Source organism: Hyaena hyaena, unplaced genomic scaffold (genome assembly GCF_003009895.1).
Source record: "Hyaena hyaena isolate Hyena2069 unplaced genomic scaffold, ASM300989v1 scaffold_317, whole genome shotgun sequence".
NCBI classification, from domain to species: domain Eukaryota; kingdom Metazoa; phylum Chordata; class Mammalia; order Carnivora; family Hyaenidae; genus Hyaena; species Hyaena hyaena.
Window position 1 is genome coordinate 407,000 of NW_024080950.1, and position 19,603 is coordinate 426,602.

General features: G+C 36.8%; 1 protein-coding gene across 2 annotated transcripts in view; it reads left to right on the forward strand.

Moving 5' to 3' along the window:
- The window catches only part of CERS6 (ceramide synthase 6), a 321,027-nt gene that overhangs the window by 99,137 nt on the left and 202,287 nt on the right, over positions 1-19,603 (forward strand). For both annotated transcript variants that reach the window (XM_039248790.1, XM_039248791.1), the window contains exon 3: positions 10,211-10,341. In XM_039248790.1, coding sequence (XP_039104721.1) covers positions 10,211-10,341 — 131 coding nt within the window. The remainder of the gene's footprint in view (positions 1-10,210; positions 10,342-19,603) is intronic.

Consider the following 19,603-nt stretch of genomic DNA (forward strand, 5'->3'; position numbering starts at 1 on the left):
GACAGGAGCAGTGTAACGTTCTAGGAGTATTGTGTGTTTGTTTATTAAATGGTTCATTTTCCCTTTTTCATTTTTCTGGGAAAATTACTCAGACTTCTAAAATGTGATTTAATAGTGGTAAGCAAGTTTTATTCCTTTTTTGGTATTTGTATTGCTAACCATTTGTATTACTTGTCTCTTGTCTTAAAACTATTAATTCAGATATTCAGACATTTTTGTTTATATTTTGGCCTTTATTTCTGCCAAGATTGTCTAGGACTTTCCCCTCTATCCTTTAAAAAGTGATATTTTTCCTGGAGAAGTAGAAGAAAGCAGTAGGTGCTTTTTATACCTCTGCTAGGAAGAAGAGAAGAATATATGAGATTTTAGGAAAAGCTCTGCTGGTAGTTTTATGGGCTGATTTTAGATTGTCACATTCTAACCTGAAGGGGCATATATCTTATGGTACTTAAAGGAAGAAAATATTAAGAAAAAACTTGTGTTTTCTTTTAACGTAGCAGTTTACTGCAGCAAAACACTCCTTTCCCTCTGAAAAAGCAGAAGTATAGGAAGTTATCAGGTTTTTAAAAATGAGATTAAAATATATTTGTATTTGTCTTGTGAACTACTTTAAATGCATAATAAAATGAGTCTACTCAAATGTTATGTATCCCTTTAGAAATTCTGCAGTGGACATTTTATTCCCTTGCCTATGTTGATCGTGGTTACTGGAGAACTTTCCTCCATAAAGGTAATAAAAGGATTTGCAGTCATACTGACCACTCCAGAGAATATTTGCTTTCAGCTAATTTTAATCATACTCTCTTAGTTATCCAAGGTGATTCTTTTGAACATTTTTCCGTGATTTGAGTAGAAGCCTCATATTTTAAATATAAATGCAGCAAAAGTTGGAACAGTTTTTCCTTGAATTCTTTATACTTGTCTGTGTTATTTATGATCTGAGAAAGTAACAGGTCAGTTGACTAGAATAGAAGAAGCAACACTTGGAGAGTTTAAACATTGTTTGTAGGTGTTTGAGTGACCATTCACCAATCTGGCCTTGACCATGAATCCAGGTCACCTTTGGAGAAGGGCATGGTTATCATCTTTCAAGAGTGTAGGGATGCACCCTCCAAACCTTTAAAATCTACTGTGTATAGAACTGACTTCATAATTTGTGGGGCCAATGAAGAATGAAAATGCAGAACTTCTTATTCAAAAAGTATGGCAGAAGTACTATTCAAGGCATAAAAATGCAAAGCTTTTTTTTTTTTTTCTTTCGTAGGTTCTTTTTCTTGACCTGTCAACATGTTTTTTATTTGTTATTTAATGTCATGCCTCCTCAGGCACGGGGATATTCATGAGACAAGTATAGAGCCTTACACGTCCTAGGGACCCCACACTATGACTTACTGAACACACAGCCCACTAGCTGTGTCCAGACTGGGCTGATATGCCTGCCCTTCTCTGTCCAGGGGTGGAGAAGTTGAGACCGGTTTCTCCCCTTTTGATGGGCCTACTGCCCCAATCCCCAGTGGACAGGTGATGCCCAACTGTATTGCAGTCCCTAGAGCAGGACACATTTGGTAAATGGGTTGGGGTGAGCAAGAGGATCGACCCCATTGAGTCACCTGCCAAATGCATCAGGGCCCTTCCACCCTGGGGTGCAAGCAGCTACCCCCGTGTCCCACACTGAGACACCGCGAGGCATACAATTTTCCCACCCTTTTCATGCTTGCATCCGGGGTGGCTCTAGTCACTGGGCAGAAGCAGGAAAGGGTAGGAGGCTGGGGAGCCAGGGGACAGAGAAGTAAGTTCCCTAGAACTAGTTGGGGGAAGTGGTGGGACTATGTGGGATCTGAGACTCTGAGCCCCTAACATGTGTTTCTCTGTCTCATTGGTCTTCATGTACAAAATACAAATTCCATAATAAAATTATTAAGAATTTTGAGATAGCAGCCATAGAACTTGAAATCCCAAGTGAGAGCCTTTCTGAAAGTGGATTCCTGTGTGACTGCACTGGTCATATGTCCTGCGTAGTTCTCTAATATGTAATTAGTTGATAAATAGGTAACATCTGTTTGTCTTTCTGTGTATCTGGTATAAATAAATGTGTGTGTGTGTATAGTTGTTTGTTTATATTTGTTTATTTATGTTTGGGGATTCTCCTGCCATATTTTGGCACCTATCTATAATTCTAACAATCTTACTTCTCTAACCAAGTCAATTCTTGAGCCACTGAGGGAAAAATATATAAGTCAGCTGTGAAACCAGGTTTTATGATCCAGAGAAATCATTATCATCCACTCTTGGTATATTTCGCTACATTTTAAAAATTATAGGCAATTTTCTATAATTTGTTCTCCCTTATTCTCTTCTTATGCCTGTCTCTTTCTTTTACACTTACCTTCAGCCTCCCAGTATTGGTTATGAATATTAAGATCAGCCTAGGTATTTCTGTATAAAATATATATATATATATATATATATATGGGAGCATTGTTCATTTATTTCCTTGGAAATTTTAAGAAAGGAAAAAACTAAGGAGAACAATTAAAAATGCAAAACAATGAAAAAACACACACAAAGAAGAAAGAATATCTCCCAAAATCTATTTTTGGCAAACTAATAGATACATATCTCTAGATTTCAAAATATATATTGAGGCTTACAAAAAGCAGTTGGCAGCTTGGGCAGAAGCCAAGCAGGAGGAAGTGAAGAGCATGAAGTGGGGGTAGCTCTCAGGAAAACCAGTGAAAAAGACAGCTCCTGAGTGTGAGGGAGACAAAAGCTGTAACCAGTGTTTGCACATTAGATACAGTAACTGGTGAGCAAGGCAGGTGGTTGTCCTCCGGGACTCAGTTTAATTCAGAGAACTGGAAGAAGCTCACAGACCACTGTGTGGATGGCACGTTTTCAGGAGATGGTCTACCTTGGTGGCAGCTAAACTGCACGAGCATTCTCCCTGCTCTGCGTACTCCCAGGAGCTGGTCAAAACATTCCGACCAACTCAGTGATGAGTAGTAAAGAAGGAGCGCACCCAGCATCGAAGACAAGAGAAAGAATGTGTAGCAGTCCTTATTAGCAAAAATTGTTAGTAGAAAAATAAGGCCACGAGGCAAATGAAAATTGTGATTAAATATTTTACCATAAACTAAAAAAAGTAAGCAATAGCTCTGTGAAGGAAGACCACAGAAAAAGAAATGTAAGGCCTAAAGAAAAAAATAGTTGGTCAACAGGAAGAGGGATGTACTGTGAGCTGTAGATTCAGGAAAAAGTACTGAAACTATCATAGAGGGGCACCTGGGTGGCTTAGTCAGGGAAGCATCCGACTTGAGCTCAAGTAATGATCTCACCGTTGGTGAGTTCGAGACCCACATGGGTGTCTACACTATCAGTGCTTAGGCTTCTCTCTCTTTACCCTTTCTCTCTGCCCCTCCCCAACTTGTGCTTTTTCTTTCTTAAAATAAATAAATAAATACACTTTAAAAAATAAAAATAAAACTATCACAGGAATGAAGACAAAATTAGAAAGAATACAGGAAACACAAGATACTGCAGAAAACTCAGTAAGGAACATGGGAGACAGAAATAATAAAACTGAATTACATGAGATAAAAAGAGCTAAAAAATAATTAGATATTTAGATTGAATGAATCCAGCATCTGCATTATCAGAGTCCTGTAAGGAAAAGCAAAATAAAATAAATATTGAAAGATGTAATTCAAGAAAATTTTTCTGAAATAAATGGAGATTTCTTTTAATATGTTAATGAAAATGCAGTACAAATTGACCCAAGAAGGTTAAATTATTGGACTTGAAAAATAAAAGAAAGAATTCTCTGAGAAGCCAAGCAAAAATTCAAATCACTTAGCTGGGATAAAAAAGGTCACCATGACTTTAGTCTTCTTTATAGCAACATTTCCAACATTTTCAAGGAAAATTTGAACTAAAAATTTTATATTTAGGCAAATTGTTTTTACTCTGTAAACATTAGAAACAGAGTTCGACATTAAAAAATTTGAGGGAATTGTTCTTATGAGTTCTTTTTGAAGAAAGTATTATAATCATTAACGTTAGCTGATCAGGAGGTTACTGGAGTGTTGGTAAGTTTTGAATACATTTCATCTGTAGAAAGAGAGAAAGAAATGGGAGGATCAGGATGACAGAATAGATTGTAAGCGTTCATTTGCATTCACATAGTAGAAGTGATATAACTAACAGTAATGAGGATGGAGAGAAAGAGGTGAAAGGTAGACTACATTCACTAATTGCATAATCTCTAGTGGCTGGGAGTCAAAGCAAATCAGTTTAAGCAGTCAAATCGAATGATAGAAGTACAAACATATTTAATAATATGAGTAAACTGTAAAAATGATAAAATTATTGATTAATATTGGGTGGGGTAAGAAGAGGAAATATGGTAATTTTAAATATTGCTCATATGGAATTATTGACTGAAAACAAATAGAAGAGTATTGTAATTATGAGTAACCACTAAAACAAAACTTACACACAAAAAGGAGGGAAAATAAAACAAACAGTACTTGGTTAGTCAAAAAAAAAATTTTTTTTTTTTTTTACCTATCCAAGCAGAATTAATGTGAGGGACTATAAACAAACATTCATTTATATCAATATATGTAAATGAGTTGACTCCTCTAATAACTAGTTTAGTTCTGGGTCACGTAGCTGATAAGAGATACCTTTAGATAAAGTAATTACAAATATTGAAAATAAAAGTATGAGTAAAGGTATATAGACAAATACAGATGATAAAGTAGGGGTTTTTATTTTTACATAAAAGTGGAAGTCACATTAAAAAGAAATAAGTGAAATGAAGAGTTGGCTTTTTATTGCCAAAAGATACAATTCATAATAAAGATAAAATAGTTATGACTACTAGGTATTGAATGTCAATGTATTTATATACTCATAAAAAAGAATGAAAAAAATAGCAGGGAATTTTAATTTACATCTGAGTTGTGACAGATCAAGTGAACAAAATGTAAAACAGAAGATAGAAATCCTAAGAGACATAATTAATGAGGAAGATATAAGTGGTGTATTTAGCGCTCTATATTCTGCATCCTGTTGGCGATGCCAAAGTACATGGTGGTCCCATCACGGACAACACTGTGTTAGCATAGAAGTCCTTCTGGATGTCAATGTCACACTTCATGATGGAGTTGAAGGTGATCTTCTGAATGTAGACACTATACTTTCCTTTAAAGTACCTATTAAATATCTATAAAAATTGACCTTTATTATATATACAAAACTGTGATAAATTTTAAAAATGAGCAAACCTTAATGATATTAAAAATCAGAAAACAGGAAACCTCTTGTTCTCTTTATCAACTCTTGGATAAAAATAGAAATTCACAATATTGGTAGCAGTAATGATAAAAACACTACTCATTTGTACTGTGCCAAAACAGTGCTCAGATGAAAATTCAGATGAAGTACATACATACATATATGTATATATATTTCATATATGTATATATACACATGATATATGCATAAATGAAATATACATGCATACATATATACATACATGAAATATGTATACATGTATATATATATATTATATATATATGAAGTCAAACACTTAAGCATTAGCAAAAGAATAAAACAAAGGCAAGCAGAAAGCAGAAATTAATGATAAATGAAGAAATTGTGTTAGCAAAACTATAGAACTGAAAATCAATCAAAAGTACCTTATCTGTTTAATTTTTTTTACAGAAAGTCGGCTAGTCCAATAAAAAAAAGCACAAATTACAGCATTATAATTAACAACATAATAATCAACAATCACAGAAATGGAGGAAAATAAAAAGGATATATTTCTGTTAATATGGAAAATAAAATATAAAAACTTGGGTAAAATGGAAATTGTTTTAGGAAAATATAATTTACCAACTATGTATAGGTATGTTTATATATAAATATCAAAATCAAGAACTAGGGGCGCCTGGGTGGCTTAGTCGGTTAAGCGTCCGACTTTCGCTTAGGTCATGATCTCGCAGTTCGTGGGTTCGAGCCCTGCGTCGGGCTCTGTGCTAACTGTCAGCTCAGAGCCTGGAGCCTGTTTCAGTCTGTGACTCCGTCTCTCTCTCTCTCTCCTAGGAAAAAAAAAAACCATTAAAAAAAATGGACATGGTTAACAATCTTGTATGAGAATTCATTATGATGCAATTCACAAGGTAATCCACTTATTTCTGTGACACCTAACACTTTGATAATCAGAATATCAAGTGATGACCTTATTACCAAAACATTTTAAAACTTTAGGANAGCTCAGAGCCTGGAGCCTATTTCAGAGTCTGTATCTCCCTCTCTGACCCTCCCCTGGTCACGCTGTCTCTCTCTCTCTCTCTCTCTCTCTCCTAGAAATAAATAAAAATATTTAAAAAAAAAATCAAGAGCTAAACTGCAAAAAAGGGATGAGGCTCAGATACTCTCACAAGAAAAATTCTAACACACTCTTAACGAGCAGAAAATTCCAATGCTATTTTACACTATACCAAAGTATGGAAAATTAAGAAAATCATCCAAATTCTCTTTATATGGCAGTGAAACATTAATTTAACAGTAAAGCGTGACAATGATTTAACCAAAAAATAAGACTAAAGACCAATTGAATTTATTAATATCAATGAAAAGTCCCAAATAAAAATTAGTAAACAGAATTTAACAACACATTAAAAGAATTGTTTATCATTACCAGGGAGGATTTATTCTAGGAATGCAAGGTCTTCCCTGAATTCAGTATTACAAAATCTATATAATACATTATATTAATTGATCTATACAATGCTGTTTTACATTACATTAGCGAATAGATATGAGAAAGAAAATAAAGGCATAAAAATTAGAAAGAAGGTGGTAAAGCTATTGTTATGTGAATTTATTCAGGCCTTACTGTTTTTAGGCACTGGTGAAAAAAGATACTAAATCCTTTGCCTATGGAGCTTACATTCTGAATACGTGTTATTATCTGACTGTATACTTGGACAATTAAAGGAATCAAGTGAAAACTTAACCGGTGAAAACAATACCAGAAAAGACAATATTCCTAGGACTAAAGGTAACAAGGATGTAGAAGGTATGTGAGGAAAATTTTCAAACACTGTTGAAGGACACAAAAGACAAATTGAGTAAATATGTCAATTCACCCTACATTAATTTCTTGGACATTCAGAGTAGGAAAGGCTTTTGTTATTAATGACCTCAAATTTAGAAGTTAAAACAGAAAAAACTGTTAAGTTCAAATATGTTTTTTTAAAAAATTCAAGAAAACAAACAAGCAGAAAACCCCATAAGCGAATTCTACAACACAAAAACACACTAGTACAAAGTAAAACCTCTGGTACAGACATGGATTTAATCACCATAACACGTGAAGGAGCTCTACAAATCAGTAAAGAAAATACCTACAAATCAAGAAAAAAATGGGCAATAGGTATGAAAAGACTGTTCATAAAAAGGAACTATTAATGGTTTTTAAAACATGTGAAAAGGTGCTTCTTTCATAAAAAGAGGACATCAAATTAAAAATATACTGAGACAGGGGCACTTGGGTGGCCTAGTTAAGCATCTGACTCTTGATTTTGGCTCAGGTCATGATCTCATGGTCATGAAATCGAGCCCCATGCCAGTCTCTGCATTGGGCACAGAGCCTGCTTAAGGTTCTCTTTCCTTTTCCCTCTGCCCTCCCTTAAAAAAAACCACTGAGACACTACTTTATATATATGTATATCAGACTGAAAAAAAGTTGAGAAATCTGATAACGTACTCTATTGGCAAGGCATTGGGAAATGGGCACTTTTGCTTGTGAGAGTATAAATTGGTAAAATCATTAGCAAGGGTGATTTTTCAATATATAAATAAATTGCGGGTGCATAGGCCTTTGATCTCCAGTGTTCACTTCCCGGAATTTATCTTTGTATGTATGCGTGTATAAAATGACCGATGACAAGATTATTTATTACAGCATTGTTTATAGTAGTGGAAGTCTGGAAATTACGTAAATGTCCATTAACAGGAGAGGGGATAAGTAAATTACAGTATATCCTGACAGTTCTACAAAAGAAGGAGGGCATTCTTTATACTTTAATATGGAAATATTCCCAATAAATTGTAAAGTGGAAAATCAAAGTTGAGAATGATACATGTAGTATATAAACATTTGTGTGACACAGGTCATGTATGAATACATATTCAATTTACTTAATTTGCTTATGTTTGCACAAAATAACTCTGGAGAAGAAGCTGTTTTAATAACTGGTTAGCTGGTAGGAAAGGGGAGAGTCATAGGAATAAAATGGGAAGGTGAAACTTTGGATAATTTTTAGTTTGTGAACCATGTGAATATTTTAGCTATTTAATAAGCCTAGAAAATAAATGAAAATAAAAAATTAATTCCTCTAGGAAAATGGTATAACCAAGGTATATAGTAAGATGTGAATTTTCTATCTTCCCTGTTTTTTAAGACACACATAAAAGGAGAGTATAGATGGTGTCACGACTAATAAAATCATGTCAAAGCACACACCTCACTGAAACTTGGCAAATGGCTTTCACAAATACAAGCTCAGTACATTTTATAACCTCGGTCATGATACTGAGGCCACTTGCTGTGTTCCCTGTGTATTTGTCACCTTCAGTTGCTCGAGATGTTTTGAAAAGGTGTCATCTGTACATCCTACTCTTGTAACTTGAAGCTGGTCAGCCTGCTTTCCCCTCTCCTGTTTTTGGTTATTTCCTCTAATCATTAACATCTCCAGAATAGTAAAGGAAAGATAGAATAAATAAAGGAATAGAACACAGCTTAGTTTTGTTGTGTGGCAGGTCACACTCACATAACTGTTGGCAGGATGCTCTTTAAGATACTTAGGAGAGGGGTGCCTGGGTGGCTCAGTCGGTTAAGCGGACAACTTTGGCTCGGGTTGAGGTCTCACGGTTCAGTTCGTGAGTTCGAGCCTTGTACCTGGCTCTGTGCTGACAGCTCAGAGTCTGGAGCCTGCTTAGGATACTGTGTCTCCCTCTCTCTCTGACCCTCCCCTGCTCATGCTCTGTTTCTCTCTGTCTCAATAATAAATAAAACAAAAAAAAAAATTTAAAAGGTACTTCGGAGAGGGTAGGGATAGGAAATGGGAGAAATACATTTACCAACTTAGACATATTTTTTTTACATTTGGTCATCACCACGGTCCCATTTAGATGGATAAATAACCCTGACAGGTGAGGGAACCGAGGCTCAGAGGTCATTTGAGTGAGGAATTGAACCAGTCCATTGCCTCCTAATGTTATAGAAATGAATGAGAGACAGAATAGTATCATCATATGACGAGCTTAAGTAGGGTCTCTTCCCCATTCACCATGGTTGTGTCTTCAAGTAATTCATAGTTATAAATTTTGATGGGGATCTGGTCAAAATGAATGAACAAGAAGAGAGGTAGAAGAGGGATGTGTGAACAAGAGAGCAGAGAGAGAGACATGAGGAAGAAAAGAGAACACCTGTTTTGTAGTAGAGTTGGTACCTTGGGCTAAAGTGAGCTATGTTGAGATTATTCCGTGCTTTGTCCTACGTTACCCTCATGTGTGATAATTGGGAATAGGATTTTTTTCCCTGAGAAAGTGAGACATTTGAATAATGCCTCTTTGCAAATTCACCTTAACCTAACTCCTTTCCTTGAAGGCTGATGGAGCTGACTCAGCCTATTGGCTGTTTCATCACATCTCCGTTGCTGATAAGAAGTGCAACACCCTATAAGTAGGGCGGCTCAGTTGGTTAAGTGGCAGATGCTTGGCTTCAGCTCAGGTCATGATCTTGCAGTTTATGACTTTGAGCCCCGCATCAGGCTCTGCACTCTTAATGCAGGGATTTTCTCTCTCTTCTTCTCTCTGCCCCTCCCCTGCTCATTCTCTCTCTCTTTCTCTGTCTCTCTCTCTCAAAATAAATAAATAAACTTTAAAAAAAGAATTGCAAGCATTAGAGCAAGATTCATGTTTTTCAGTGTTGTCTCATTAATGAGTAACTTTTCTTCTCTTGAGTGGTTATTTATATTCATGTTACTAATGGAAGGACTAAGTCGTCAGTGGTAAATACAGACATCTCAGTAGCAGATAGGAAATAGAGGTAAAAAAAAAAATCCAGTTTAGACAAGGGCAGATGTGTTTATGGTGAAGATGAAAATAATTTTGTTGGTGCCTTGCTTCATAGCATCCTGACGAAAAGAGATTGGAAGGCCTCTCCAAGCAGCTGGACTGGGATGTTCGCAGCATTCAACGCTGGTTTCGACAGAGATGCAACCAGGAGAAGCCAAGCACACTGACGAGGTTCTGTGAGAGCATGTAAGTTGCTGTCATTCTCTTTGAAAGCAAAACCTGCCTAAGTCCTCCTCCTGTCCTGACTTAAAAATAAAGGCTTCATGCAGCCTCCAGCAGCTCCTGCGAAGCATGCCACCTGGTTGAAAAATAGTCCACCAAAACTGGGGGAATAGTAGTTTGTAAGAATTTGAGATTAGCGCTTTGGATTCAGTAACTGAAGTTTACTTTTTAATGGAGTTCCTGCAAGGTACTTGGCAGATTACAGGGGCCTGCAATGCTATTTTCATTCAGCCACCTTTGAAATAGAGCACTAAAAGTCATTACTCTAATGGTTCGAATTTTATTTTATTTTATTTTATTTTATTTTATTTTATTTTATTTTATTTTTTTATTTATTTCTAGGAGAGAGAGAGAGAGAGAGACAGCGTAGGCAGGGGAGGGTCAGAGAGAGAGGGAGTCACAGACTGAAACAGGCTCCAGGCTCTGAGCTGGCAGTCAGCACAGAGCCCGATGCGGGGCTCGAACCCACGAACCGCGAGATCATGACCTAAGCGAAAGTCGGACGCTTAACCGACTAAGCCACCCAGGCGCCCCTCTAATGGTTCGAATTTTAATAGAGGGGACTTCCTCAAGATGTTCTTTCCACTGGTAAAAGCTGAGATGCTAAGATGTATTATCAGAGAGTCTCGATTATGTCCCATATCTCTGGAGATTTAAGAAATAACTATATTATATTCCTTGGGTGAATTTAATGAAGCATTGCTTGAAGGTGGGGGATGGAATGAAGGTCTCTTCCATTTCTGCAGTGCGAACTTTATGGTATGTAAATTATCAATAAAGCTGTTAAGAATAATGAAAGACCCACAGAGAACTAGCACAGTGCTATTTTGAAATAGTGATGCTCAATGCACTGACCTAGAGGAAAGTTAGAGAAGGGAATACTGAAGCATTGAGCACTCTGCCAACAAAGGGAAGGTACTGTGCCTTGAGCTCGTTGGTGCATTTGGTCTTCAGCCTTTGGGATGTGACTGTGCCTTTGTCTAACAGCTCTGTGCTTTGGGAGCTTTTTCCTGACACCTGGTATTTGAACAATAGTGCTGTCAGTGTCTCTCCCTTTGTTGCAGGCTCCTTCTGTTTGGGGTTAAAGTTGCATTTTCAGGTTTAGCTTTCAATTATGCCGGAAAAGTATTTTAGCAATTGCAATCTAAAACTCAGAGGGAAACCTGATGTTCTGGGAGAAGTGAATGAGAGGCAGAATAATACCATAAATTCCTAGGGCTGGATGAATATGGAGAGCGTAAACAGGGTCTTCAGTAGGTCAGAATATTTATAAAGCATGGAAAAACAACCTAGCTGATATAATCTACAAAGCCCTTCCTATAATTGAACTTAGTGGCAGTTTATGGAAGAATGATTTATGCATCAGGGCTCCTCATCCAAAGCTGGAATTGCTTCCTGGCCTGGTCTCACCAGATGGACGAAGGGCCTGTGTTCCTTCTCTGGGCCATGGGTCTGAATATGGGTGAAGATGAGTCTTGGCATAGGGACCATATGCTGAAACCCATGTGCCATCTTCCTCTCCTCCAGTTAACTTCTTTGGTAACTCAGTGCTCATCCTTTCTATACTGTACTGACTCTACACCAGTTTCTATACCAGAATGTATAGGAATCAGTCATTGGATGTTGTTGAAGTGCAGATTATCATTCAGTTGGTCTGAGATGGCAGCCGAGGTTGCATTTTTAACAAGTTCCCAGGTGATGCCGCTGGTCCATGGACCACACTTTGAATAGCACAGCTCAACCCTATACCAATATCTATGTCTTCTCCCTGAATTCAGCTGGTCTTTAGCTGCATAGTTATAATCAGCTAAAAATATATCTAAATGATTGCTAATGGCATCGCAATGTGAAGGCACAACTGTGGGGAGGGATGGTACCTAAAGTATTGATTATGATATTTTTCCTCAAGAGGTTTATTACAATAGTGTCAAGGAGATAAAACAAATATCTGAGTATATGCACATCAGGGATATTAAACAATGAACAGATAGATGTGTGTGCTAAACAATTGGCATGGACAGTCAGTAACTAAGGATTAGGAGAGAACGATCAGCTGTGGGCTAGGGCCCGTGGTAAGGCTAGTGGGACGAGAACTGAAAGGATACTGGTGGCCTTTGATTTCTCTGTTGCAGAGGACTGTGCTGATGAGCTTTGTTCAAAACTCTCTTCTTCCTTAACCTCTGGATTGCCACTAGGTTTTCCTGTCTTTCTGAGAGCTTCTTTTTGCATGAGTTAGTCTGTATTTTTCCATTTTATTGAGTGGGCTTCTCCAGATTCAGTCATCAGCCTCTTATTTTTCCCACTCTACCTTCCATCCTCTGTGCAGAAGTTATTTTCTCTTGTTATCCTCTTCCATAGTCATATGTCCAATGACGAGGCATTGTTCTGCTGTCTCCCAGCTGGCAACTCTGACTTGCTTCCCTTCTTGACTTCCCTTTACCTGTTGTTTGCATGACTCCATTCCTTTATAGGCTAGAAGCTCAAACCAGTCATTCACTGGGTTCCATTAGTTCTTTGTAAAGCCACTGCTGTGGCCTAGATCTTAATTGCTCTCATAGCTATCCTTATTATTTATCTCATACTTACAGATATTTTGCTACAAAAACATTCCTAAAATGCTATTATCTCCATGTTCTGCTGCTTTTAAACCCTGATGATTTTTTTTTTTTTTTTTTTTGCAACTGTTGGATAAATTATTGGGCTCTTTAGCCTGTCAGCTAGACTCTGGCTTTCATGTGTTTGGTGTCATTCACCCAAATAACCCCTTCCTTCCAGAAGATTGTCTTTTTACTGTCCATGCTTTTTTTTCAATTCCTGCCATGGTTTATGCTGTGCTCCTGGCATGGACTCCTATGTTTCTCTGCCCTGCCCATCTATCTCCTATCCATTCTTCAAACCAGAGGCCCTCTGAGAAATGTGGCATGACTGTTGAGTGTCTGGAGCGAACATTAACATGACTTTTTTTAGAATTTTAGAGTCCTGGTTGTAAGTGCTAGTATTTTAATATTGAATCACATGCTTTCTTATGTGGTGACTTAACTTTTCTTAAATTGTCAGTATATTTTTACCCTAATTATATAATACTGCTCCTCGAGGGCACAAGAACCACATCTTGTTTTTCTTGCATTCTTAGCCTTTACCACCACATATACACTGCTGAATAAATATTGGTTAAATGACTGTAAGTAAAAGTGGCATTGTTTTGGAAGGATTTACTGATCTACGTTGGCACCCTGCCTCCCCAAATGAAAAGTGCCTTTTATACACTGACTGAGCCTAAAATTTGTCTAGGAAAATTATCAAACTATGGAAAGCTCCAAGACTATATCTCAAAGAAATTCAGAGAAAGGAATGGGATGGCAAAGGGGAACGTTTCGTTAATACCATGCGAATAAAGCAGAATTATATTGGTCACTGTATGCATGAATGTATGCCATAGGTATCTGCTCATCAATGTAAAATATGATCTGGAATAATTGTTCCTAACCAGGAGTGCGCTGCATAATCTCCTGGTGAACTTTTGTAAATACACATACCCATCCCCCACCGTAGGATGTCTGATTCAGTGTGGCGTCCTAGGTGAGGTTTGGACATGAATATCTTGAAAGAAATGCCCTGGGTACTTACAGCACACATTCATGGTTAAGAAGCAGTAATGTCTGGAAAGAGATGACTGCTGTTCCAAAATACTAAAAATCAAATTAGCAAGCAAGACAACACGGATTTGGGACCTGAAGATTTAGGCCAAAACGTAAAGTTTCTATAGTTTTTCTGTTCTATCTAAATTATTATTTTAGAAAATACAGAGTTCTTTCAGGGGAATTGTGTTTCATCTTGCAGCAGTGGGGAATGGCAGCAGTATGCATGCCCAACAGTGGTTGTAACCATCTGCTGGCCTGTCCGATTTTTGGCATACCTGTTTTACCCAGATGAGCTGAGTAGAAGTTGTTCAACAAGTAATGTATTGAAACATTGACATGATTTTTTTCCTTCATGCTTGATGTCAGTCATTCGCAGCTGTGTTAGTTTTGATGAATATTTCTTCCAGAAGGGTTTAAATCTTTATTGGCAACTGAAATAGAGATTTTCAAGTGGAAGTAAAGAATTTATAAAAATGAGATACCCTGTAATACATTTTCGGAGGAACTCTCTCCAAATGGGAGCCATTTAGCTGGGGGATAATGCTTTGCAGTTACTGCAGTTTTATTTCTCCCTTCCCACAGTTGCATCAGGATAATAGGAAAGTAAGTAATATCTACAATAAAAAAAATACCTGCAGCATGAAACAGGAAGAGGCAGAAATGTTTTTTCAGAATAAATGGCTTCCCTCTCATTTGTGCACTATCTGTGTTCATCATTTTTAAATATTGTACAGTACATTTAACGGCACATGCCTGGAAATAAGTATTATGTATGGCTTTCATTTAAGCAGCCTCCAACTGACTTGATACTGACAGGTAAATCTCCCATATGATAATCCGAAGATATAGAGCAAGGAATATTACATTTCACAGATTAGTTCTCATTTATGTGGATTGACGTTTGCTCATGTAGAACCTTGTTGTAAGTTGAGGACCCACAATGGTCTTTTCTTTAGGGATTTCATTTTAGAGTTGAGGTTGATTAAAACCACCCCAAATGCTGCCATACTTGGATGCTTCTGTTTAGTCCTAGCAGGCCAAAGTCTGGGAACTTTTTGAAACTGTGACTTGATTTCTACAAAGAAAGATCTGTGATCTTAATTTGTGATTACATTGAACTAAGGATAACTCAGCAATGAGAAATGAGTGGTTTACAAAATTACCCTCCTGCTATCACTAGGCCACAGCTTTTATTTGGAGGCTTTTTACTTGGACAAGTCAGCAATGCTGTATGTGACCGCAGTAAGAAAGCAGAACCTAATAAATGAGGGGAAAAGAGCCTAGAGCAGCACAGGGAACAAGCTGAGTCAGATATCCCTTTATTTCAGATCAGTCTTTGATCTGAGGAAATGTGACGATACTCATCAAGTTTTCATAACCCAATCACCTATTTACAAAAAATAACACAACTCAATATTTGTAAATTGCTTTAGAATCTTCCATATATCCCACACCGTGGTGAAGGACAAAATTTTGCCTAAGAAAATTCCATTTTGATTATTTTCACAAACAGATCATGACTTGAGCATTATTTATTACCAAAGTTCTCCTGAAGATTGATGTGGTGGGTTTTTTTTCTAATTTAAATTCAAGTTAGTTAATATAGAGGGTAGTATTGATTTCAGGGGAAGAACCCGGTGATTCATCACTCACATGTAACACCCAGTGCCCATCCCAACAAGTGCTCGCCTTGATGCCCATCACCCATTCAGTGCATCCCCTCACCCACCTCCCCTCCAGCAACCCTCAGTTTGTTCTGTCTTTAAGAGCCTCTTATGGTTTGCCTCCCTCTCTGTGTTTATTTTTACTTCCCTTCCCCTATGTTCATCTGTTATGTTTCAAAAATTCCACATATGAGTGAAATCATATGTTTTATCTTTCCCTGACTGACTTATTTCACTTAGCATAATAACCTCTAGTTCCATCCACCTTGTTGCAAATGGCAAGATTTCATTCTTTTCGATCATTGAGTAGTATTCCAAGGTGATATATATATATAGCTTTGTATGTATGTATGTGTATACACACACACACACGCACTCACACACACACACCACATCTTCTTCATCCATTCATCAGTCAATGGACATTGAGCTTCTTCCATAATTTGGCTATTGTTGACAGCACTGCCATAAACTTTGGGTGCATATGCCCCTTCAAATCAGCATTTTTGCATCTTTTGGATAAATTCCTAGTGCAGTTCCTGGGTCATATGATAGTTCTATTTTTAGTTTTTGTTTTTTTTTTTAAGTTTTATTTATTTTGAGAGAGAGAGAGAATGAGCAAGGGAGGGGCAGAGAGAGGGAGAAGGAAGGAATCCCAGGCAGGTTCCTGTCAGTGCAGAGTCCGATGCAGGGCTTAAACTCACGAACTGTGAGATCATTACCTGAGCCAACATCAGGAGTTTGACCCTTAACCAACTGAGCTACCCAGACACCCCTCTATTTTTCATTGTTTGAGGAACCTCCATTCTATTTTCCAGAGTGGATACACCAGTTTTCATTCCCACCAGCAGTGCAAAAGGGTTCCCGTTTCTCTGCATCCTTGCCAAGATCTTTTGTTTCCTGAGTTATTAGTTTTTGCCATTCTGACAGGTGTGAGGTGGTATCTCATTGCGGTTTTGATTTGTATTTCCCTGATGATGAGTGACGTTGAGCATCTTTTCATGTGTTTGTTAGCCATCTGGATGTCTTATTTGGAAAAGTGTCTATTCATGTCTTCTGCCCGTTTCTCTGTCTTTTTTGGATGTTAAATTTGATGAGTTCTTTATAGATTTTGATGCTAACCCTTTATCAGATATATTGTTTGCAAATATCTTCTCCCATTCTGTCAGTTGTCTTTTAGTTTTTCTGATTGTTTCCTTTGCTGTGCAGAAGCTTTTTCTCTTGATGCAATGCCAATAGTTTATTTTTGCTTTTATTTCCCCTGCTTTCAGAGAGGTGTGGAGTAAGAAGTTGCTGTAGCTGAGGTCAAAAGGGTTTGCTGCCTGTTTTCTCCTTTAGCATCTTGATAATTTCCTGTCTCACATTTAGGTTCATCCATTTTGAATTTATTTTTACATATGAAAATACACATTAAAAAAGTGGTCCAGTTTTATTCTTCTGCATGTCACTGTACAGTTATCCAGCACCATTTGCTGAAGATACTGTCTTTTTTCCATTGGATATTCTTTTCTGGTTTGTTGAAGATTAGTTGGTCATACATTTGTAAGTCCATTTCTGGGTTCTCTATTCTGTTCCATTGATTTATGTCTCTATTTTTGTGCCAGTACCATACTGTCTTGATGATTATAGCTTTTAATACTGTTTGAAGTCTGGAATTGTGATGCCTCTAGCTTTGCTTTTCTTTTGCAACATTACTTTGGCTATGCAGGTCTTTTCTGGTTCCATACAGATTTTAGAATTGTTTGTTCTAGCTCTGTGGAGAATGTTGGTGTTATTTTGATAGGAATTGCATTGAATATATAGATTGCTTTGGGTAATATACATATTTTAACAATACTTGTTCTTCCAATCCATAAGCATGGAATGTTTCTCCATTTCTTTGTGTCCTATTCAATTCCTTTCATAAGCTTTCTATGGTTTTCAGTGTACACATCTTTTATCTCTTTGGATAGGTTTATTCCTGGGTATCTTACAGTTTTTGGTGAAATTATAAATGGTATTGATTCCTTGATTTTTCTTCCTGCTGCTTCATTATTGGTGTGTAGAAATGGAACTGATTTAAAAAAAAAAAAAAAGAAATGGAACTGATTTCTGTACATTGATTTTCTATCCTGCAACTTTGCTGAATTCATGTATCACTTTTAGCAGTTTTTTGGCAGACTCTTTTGGGTTTTTCATGTAGAGTACCATCATCTGCAAATAGTGAAAGTTTGACATCCTCCTTGCCTTTTATATTTGTATGCCTTTTATTTCTTTTTGTTGTCTGATTGCTGAGACTAGGATTTCCTGTACTACATTGAACAAGTGGTGAGAGTGGACATCCCTGTCATGTTCCTGACCTTAGGGGGAAAGCTCTGTTTTTTTCTCCACTGAGGATGGTTTTAGCTGTAGGTCTTTCATATATGGCTTTTATGATGTTGAGGTATGTTCAATCTGTACTTACTTTGTCGAGGGGTTTTACATACAAGAATGGATGCTATATTTTGTCAAAAGCTTCTTCTGCATCTATTGAAAAGATCATATAGTTCTTATCCTTTCTTTTAAAAATGTGGTGTATTACATTGATTGACTTGTGAATATCAAACCACCTCTGCAGCCCAGGAATAAATCCCACTTGATCATGGTGAATAATTCTTGTTTCTAGGAATTTGTCTATTTCTTCCAGATTAACCAGTTTGTTGGCATATAATTTTTCATAGTATTCTCTTATAGCTGTTTGTATTTCTGTGTTGTTGGTTGTGATCTCTCCTCTTTTGTTTGTGTTTTTATATATGTGGGTCCTCTATCTTTTCTTTTTGATAAGTCCTGCTAGTGGTTTATCAATTTTGTTTATTCTTTCAAAGAACCATCATTTAGTGTCATTGATCTGTTCTATTGTTGTTTTCATTTGTTTGTTATTATTTAATAATAATCTGCTCTAATCTTTATTATGTTCATTCTTCCACTGGCTTTTGGCTTTATTTGATGCTCCTTTAGGTGTAAGGTTAGGTTGTGAATTTGGGAGTTTTCTTTCTTTCTTCTTGAGACAGGCCTGAATTGCAATGTAATTTCCTCTTAGGACTGCCTTTGCTGCATTACAAAGGGTTTGGACTGTTGTGTTTATATTTTCACTTGCTGCCATGTGTTTTTTAAATTTTCTTCTTAAATTTTCTTGTTCATTCATTCTTTAGTAGGATGTTCTGTAACCTCCATGAGGGGTGTAAGGGGTCTCCAAATTTTTTCTTGTGGTTGACTTTATGTTTCATAGCATTGTGACTTGAAACTATGGTTGGTAAAATCTTGATCTTTTTGTACCTATTGAAGGCTGACTTGTGATGTGATCTATTCTGGAGAATGTTCTGTGTACACTCAAGAAGAATGTATATTCTTCTGTTTTATTATGAAATGTTCTGAATATATATGTTAAGTCCATTTGGTGCCATGTGTCTTTAAAAGCCATTGTTTTCTTGCTGATTTTCTGCTTAGATGATCTGTCCATTGCTGTAAGTAGAGTATTAAGGTCCCCTAGTATTACTGTCAGTGAGTTTCTTAATTCTTTTATTAATAGATTTATTTATTTGGGTGTTTCACATTGGGGGCACAAATATTTACAATTGTTAGATCTTGGTGGGTAGTCCTCTTACTTAATGATATAATGCCCTTCTTCATTTCTTGTTACAGTCTGGTTTAAAATTTAGTTTGTCTGATAGAAGTATGGCTACTCCAACTTTCTTTTGAAATCCATTAACATAACAGATGATTCTCCATTCCCTAACTTTCTTTTTTTTTTTAATTTTTTATTTTTAATTTTTTTTTTTTACAAATAGTTTATTGTCAAATTAGTTTGCACATAACACTCAGGGCTCATCCCCACAAGTGTCCTCCTCCATGCCCATCCCTCCTCCCCCCCACATCCATCAGTCCTCAGTTTTTTTTCAGCAT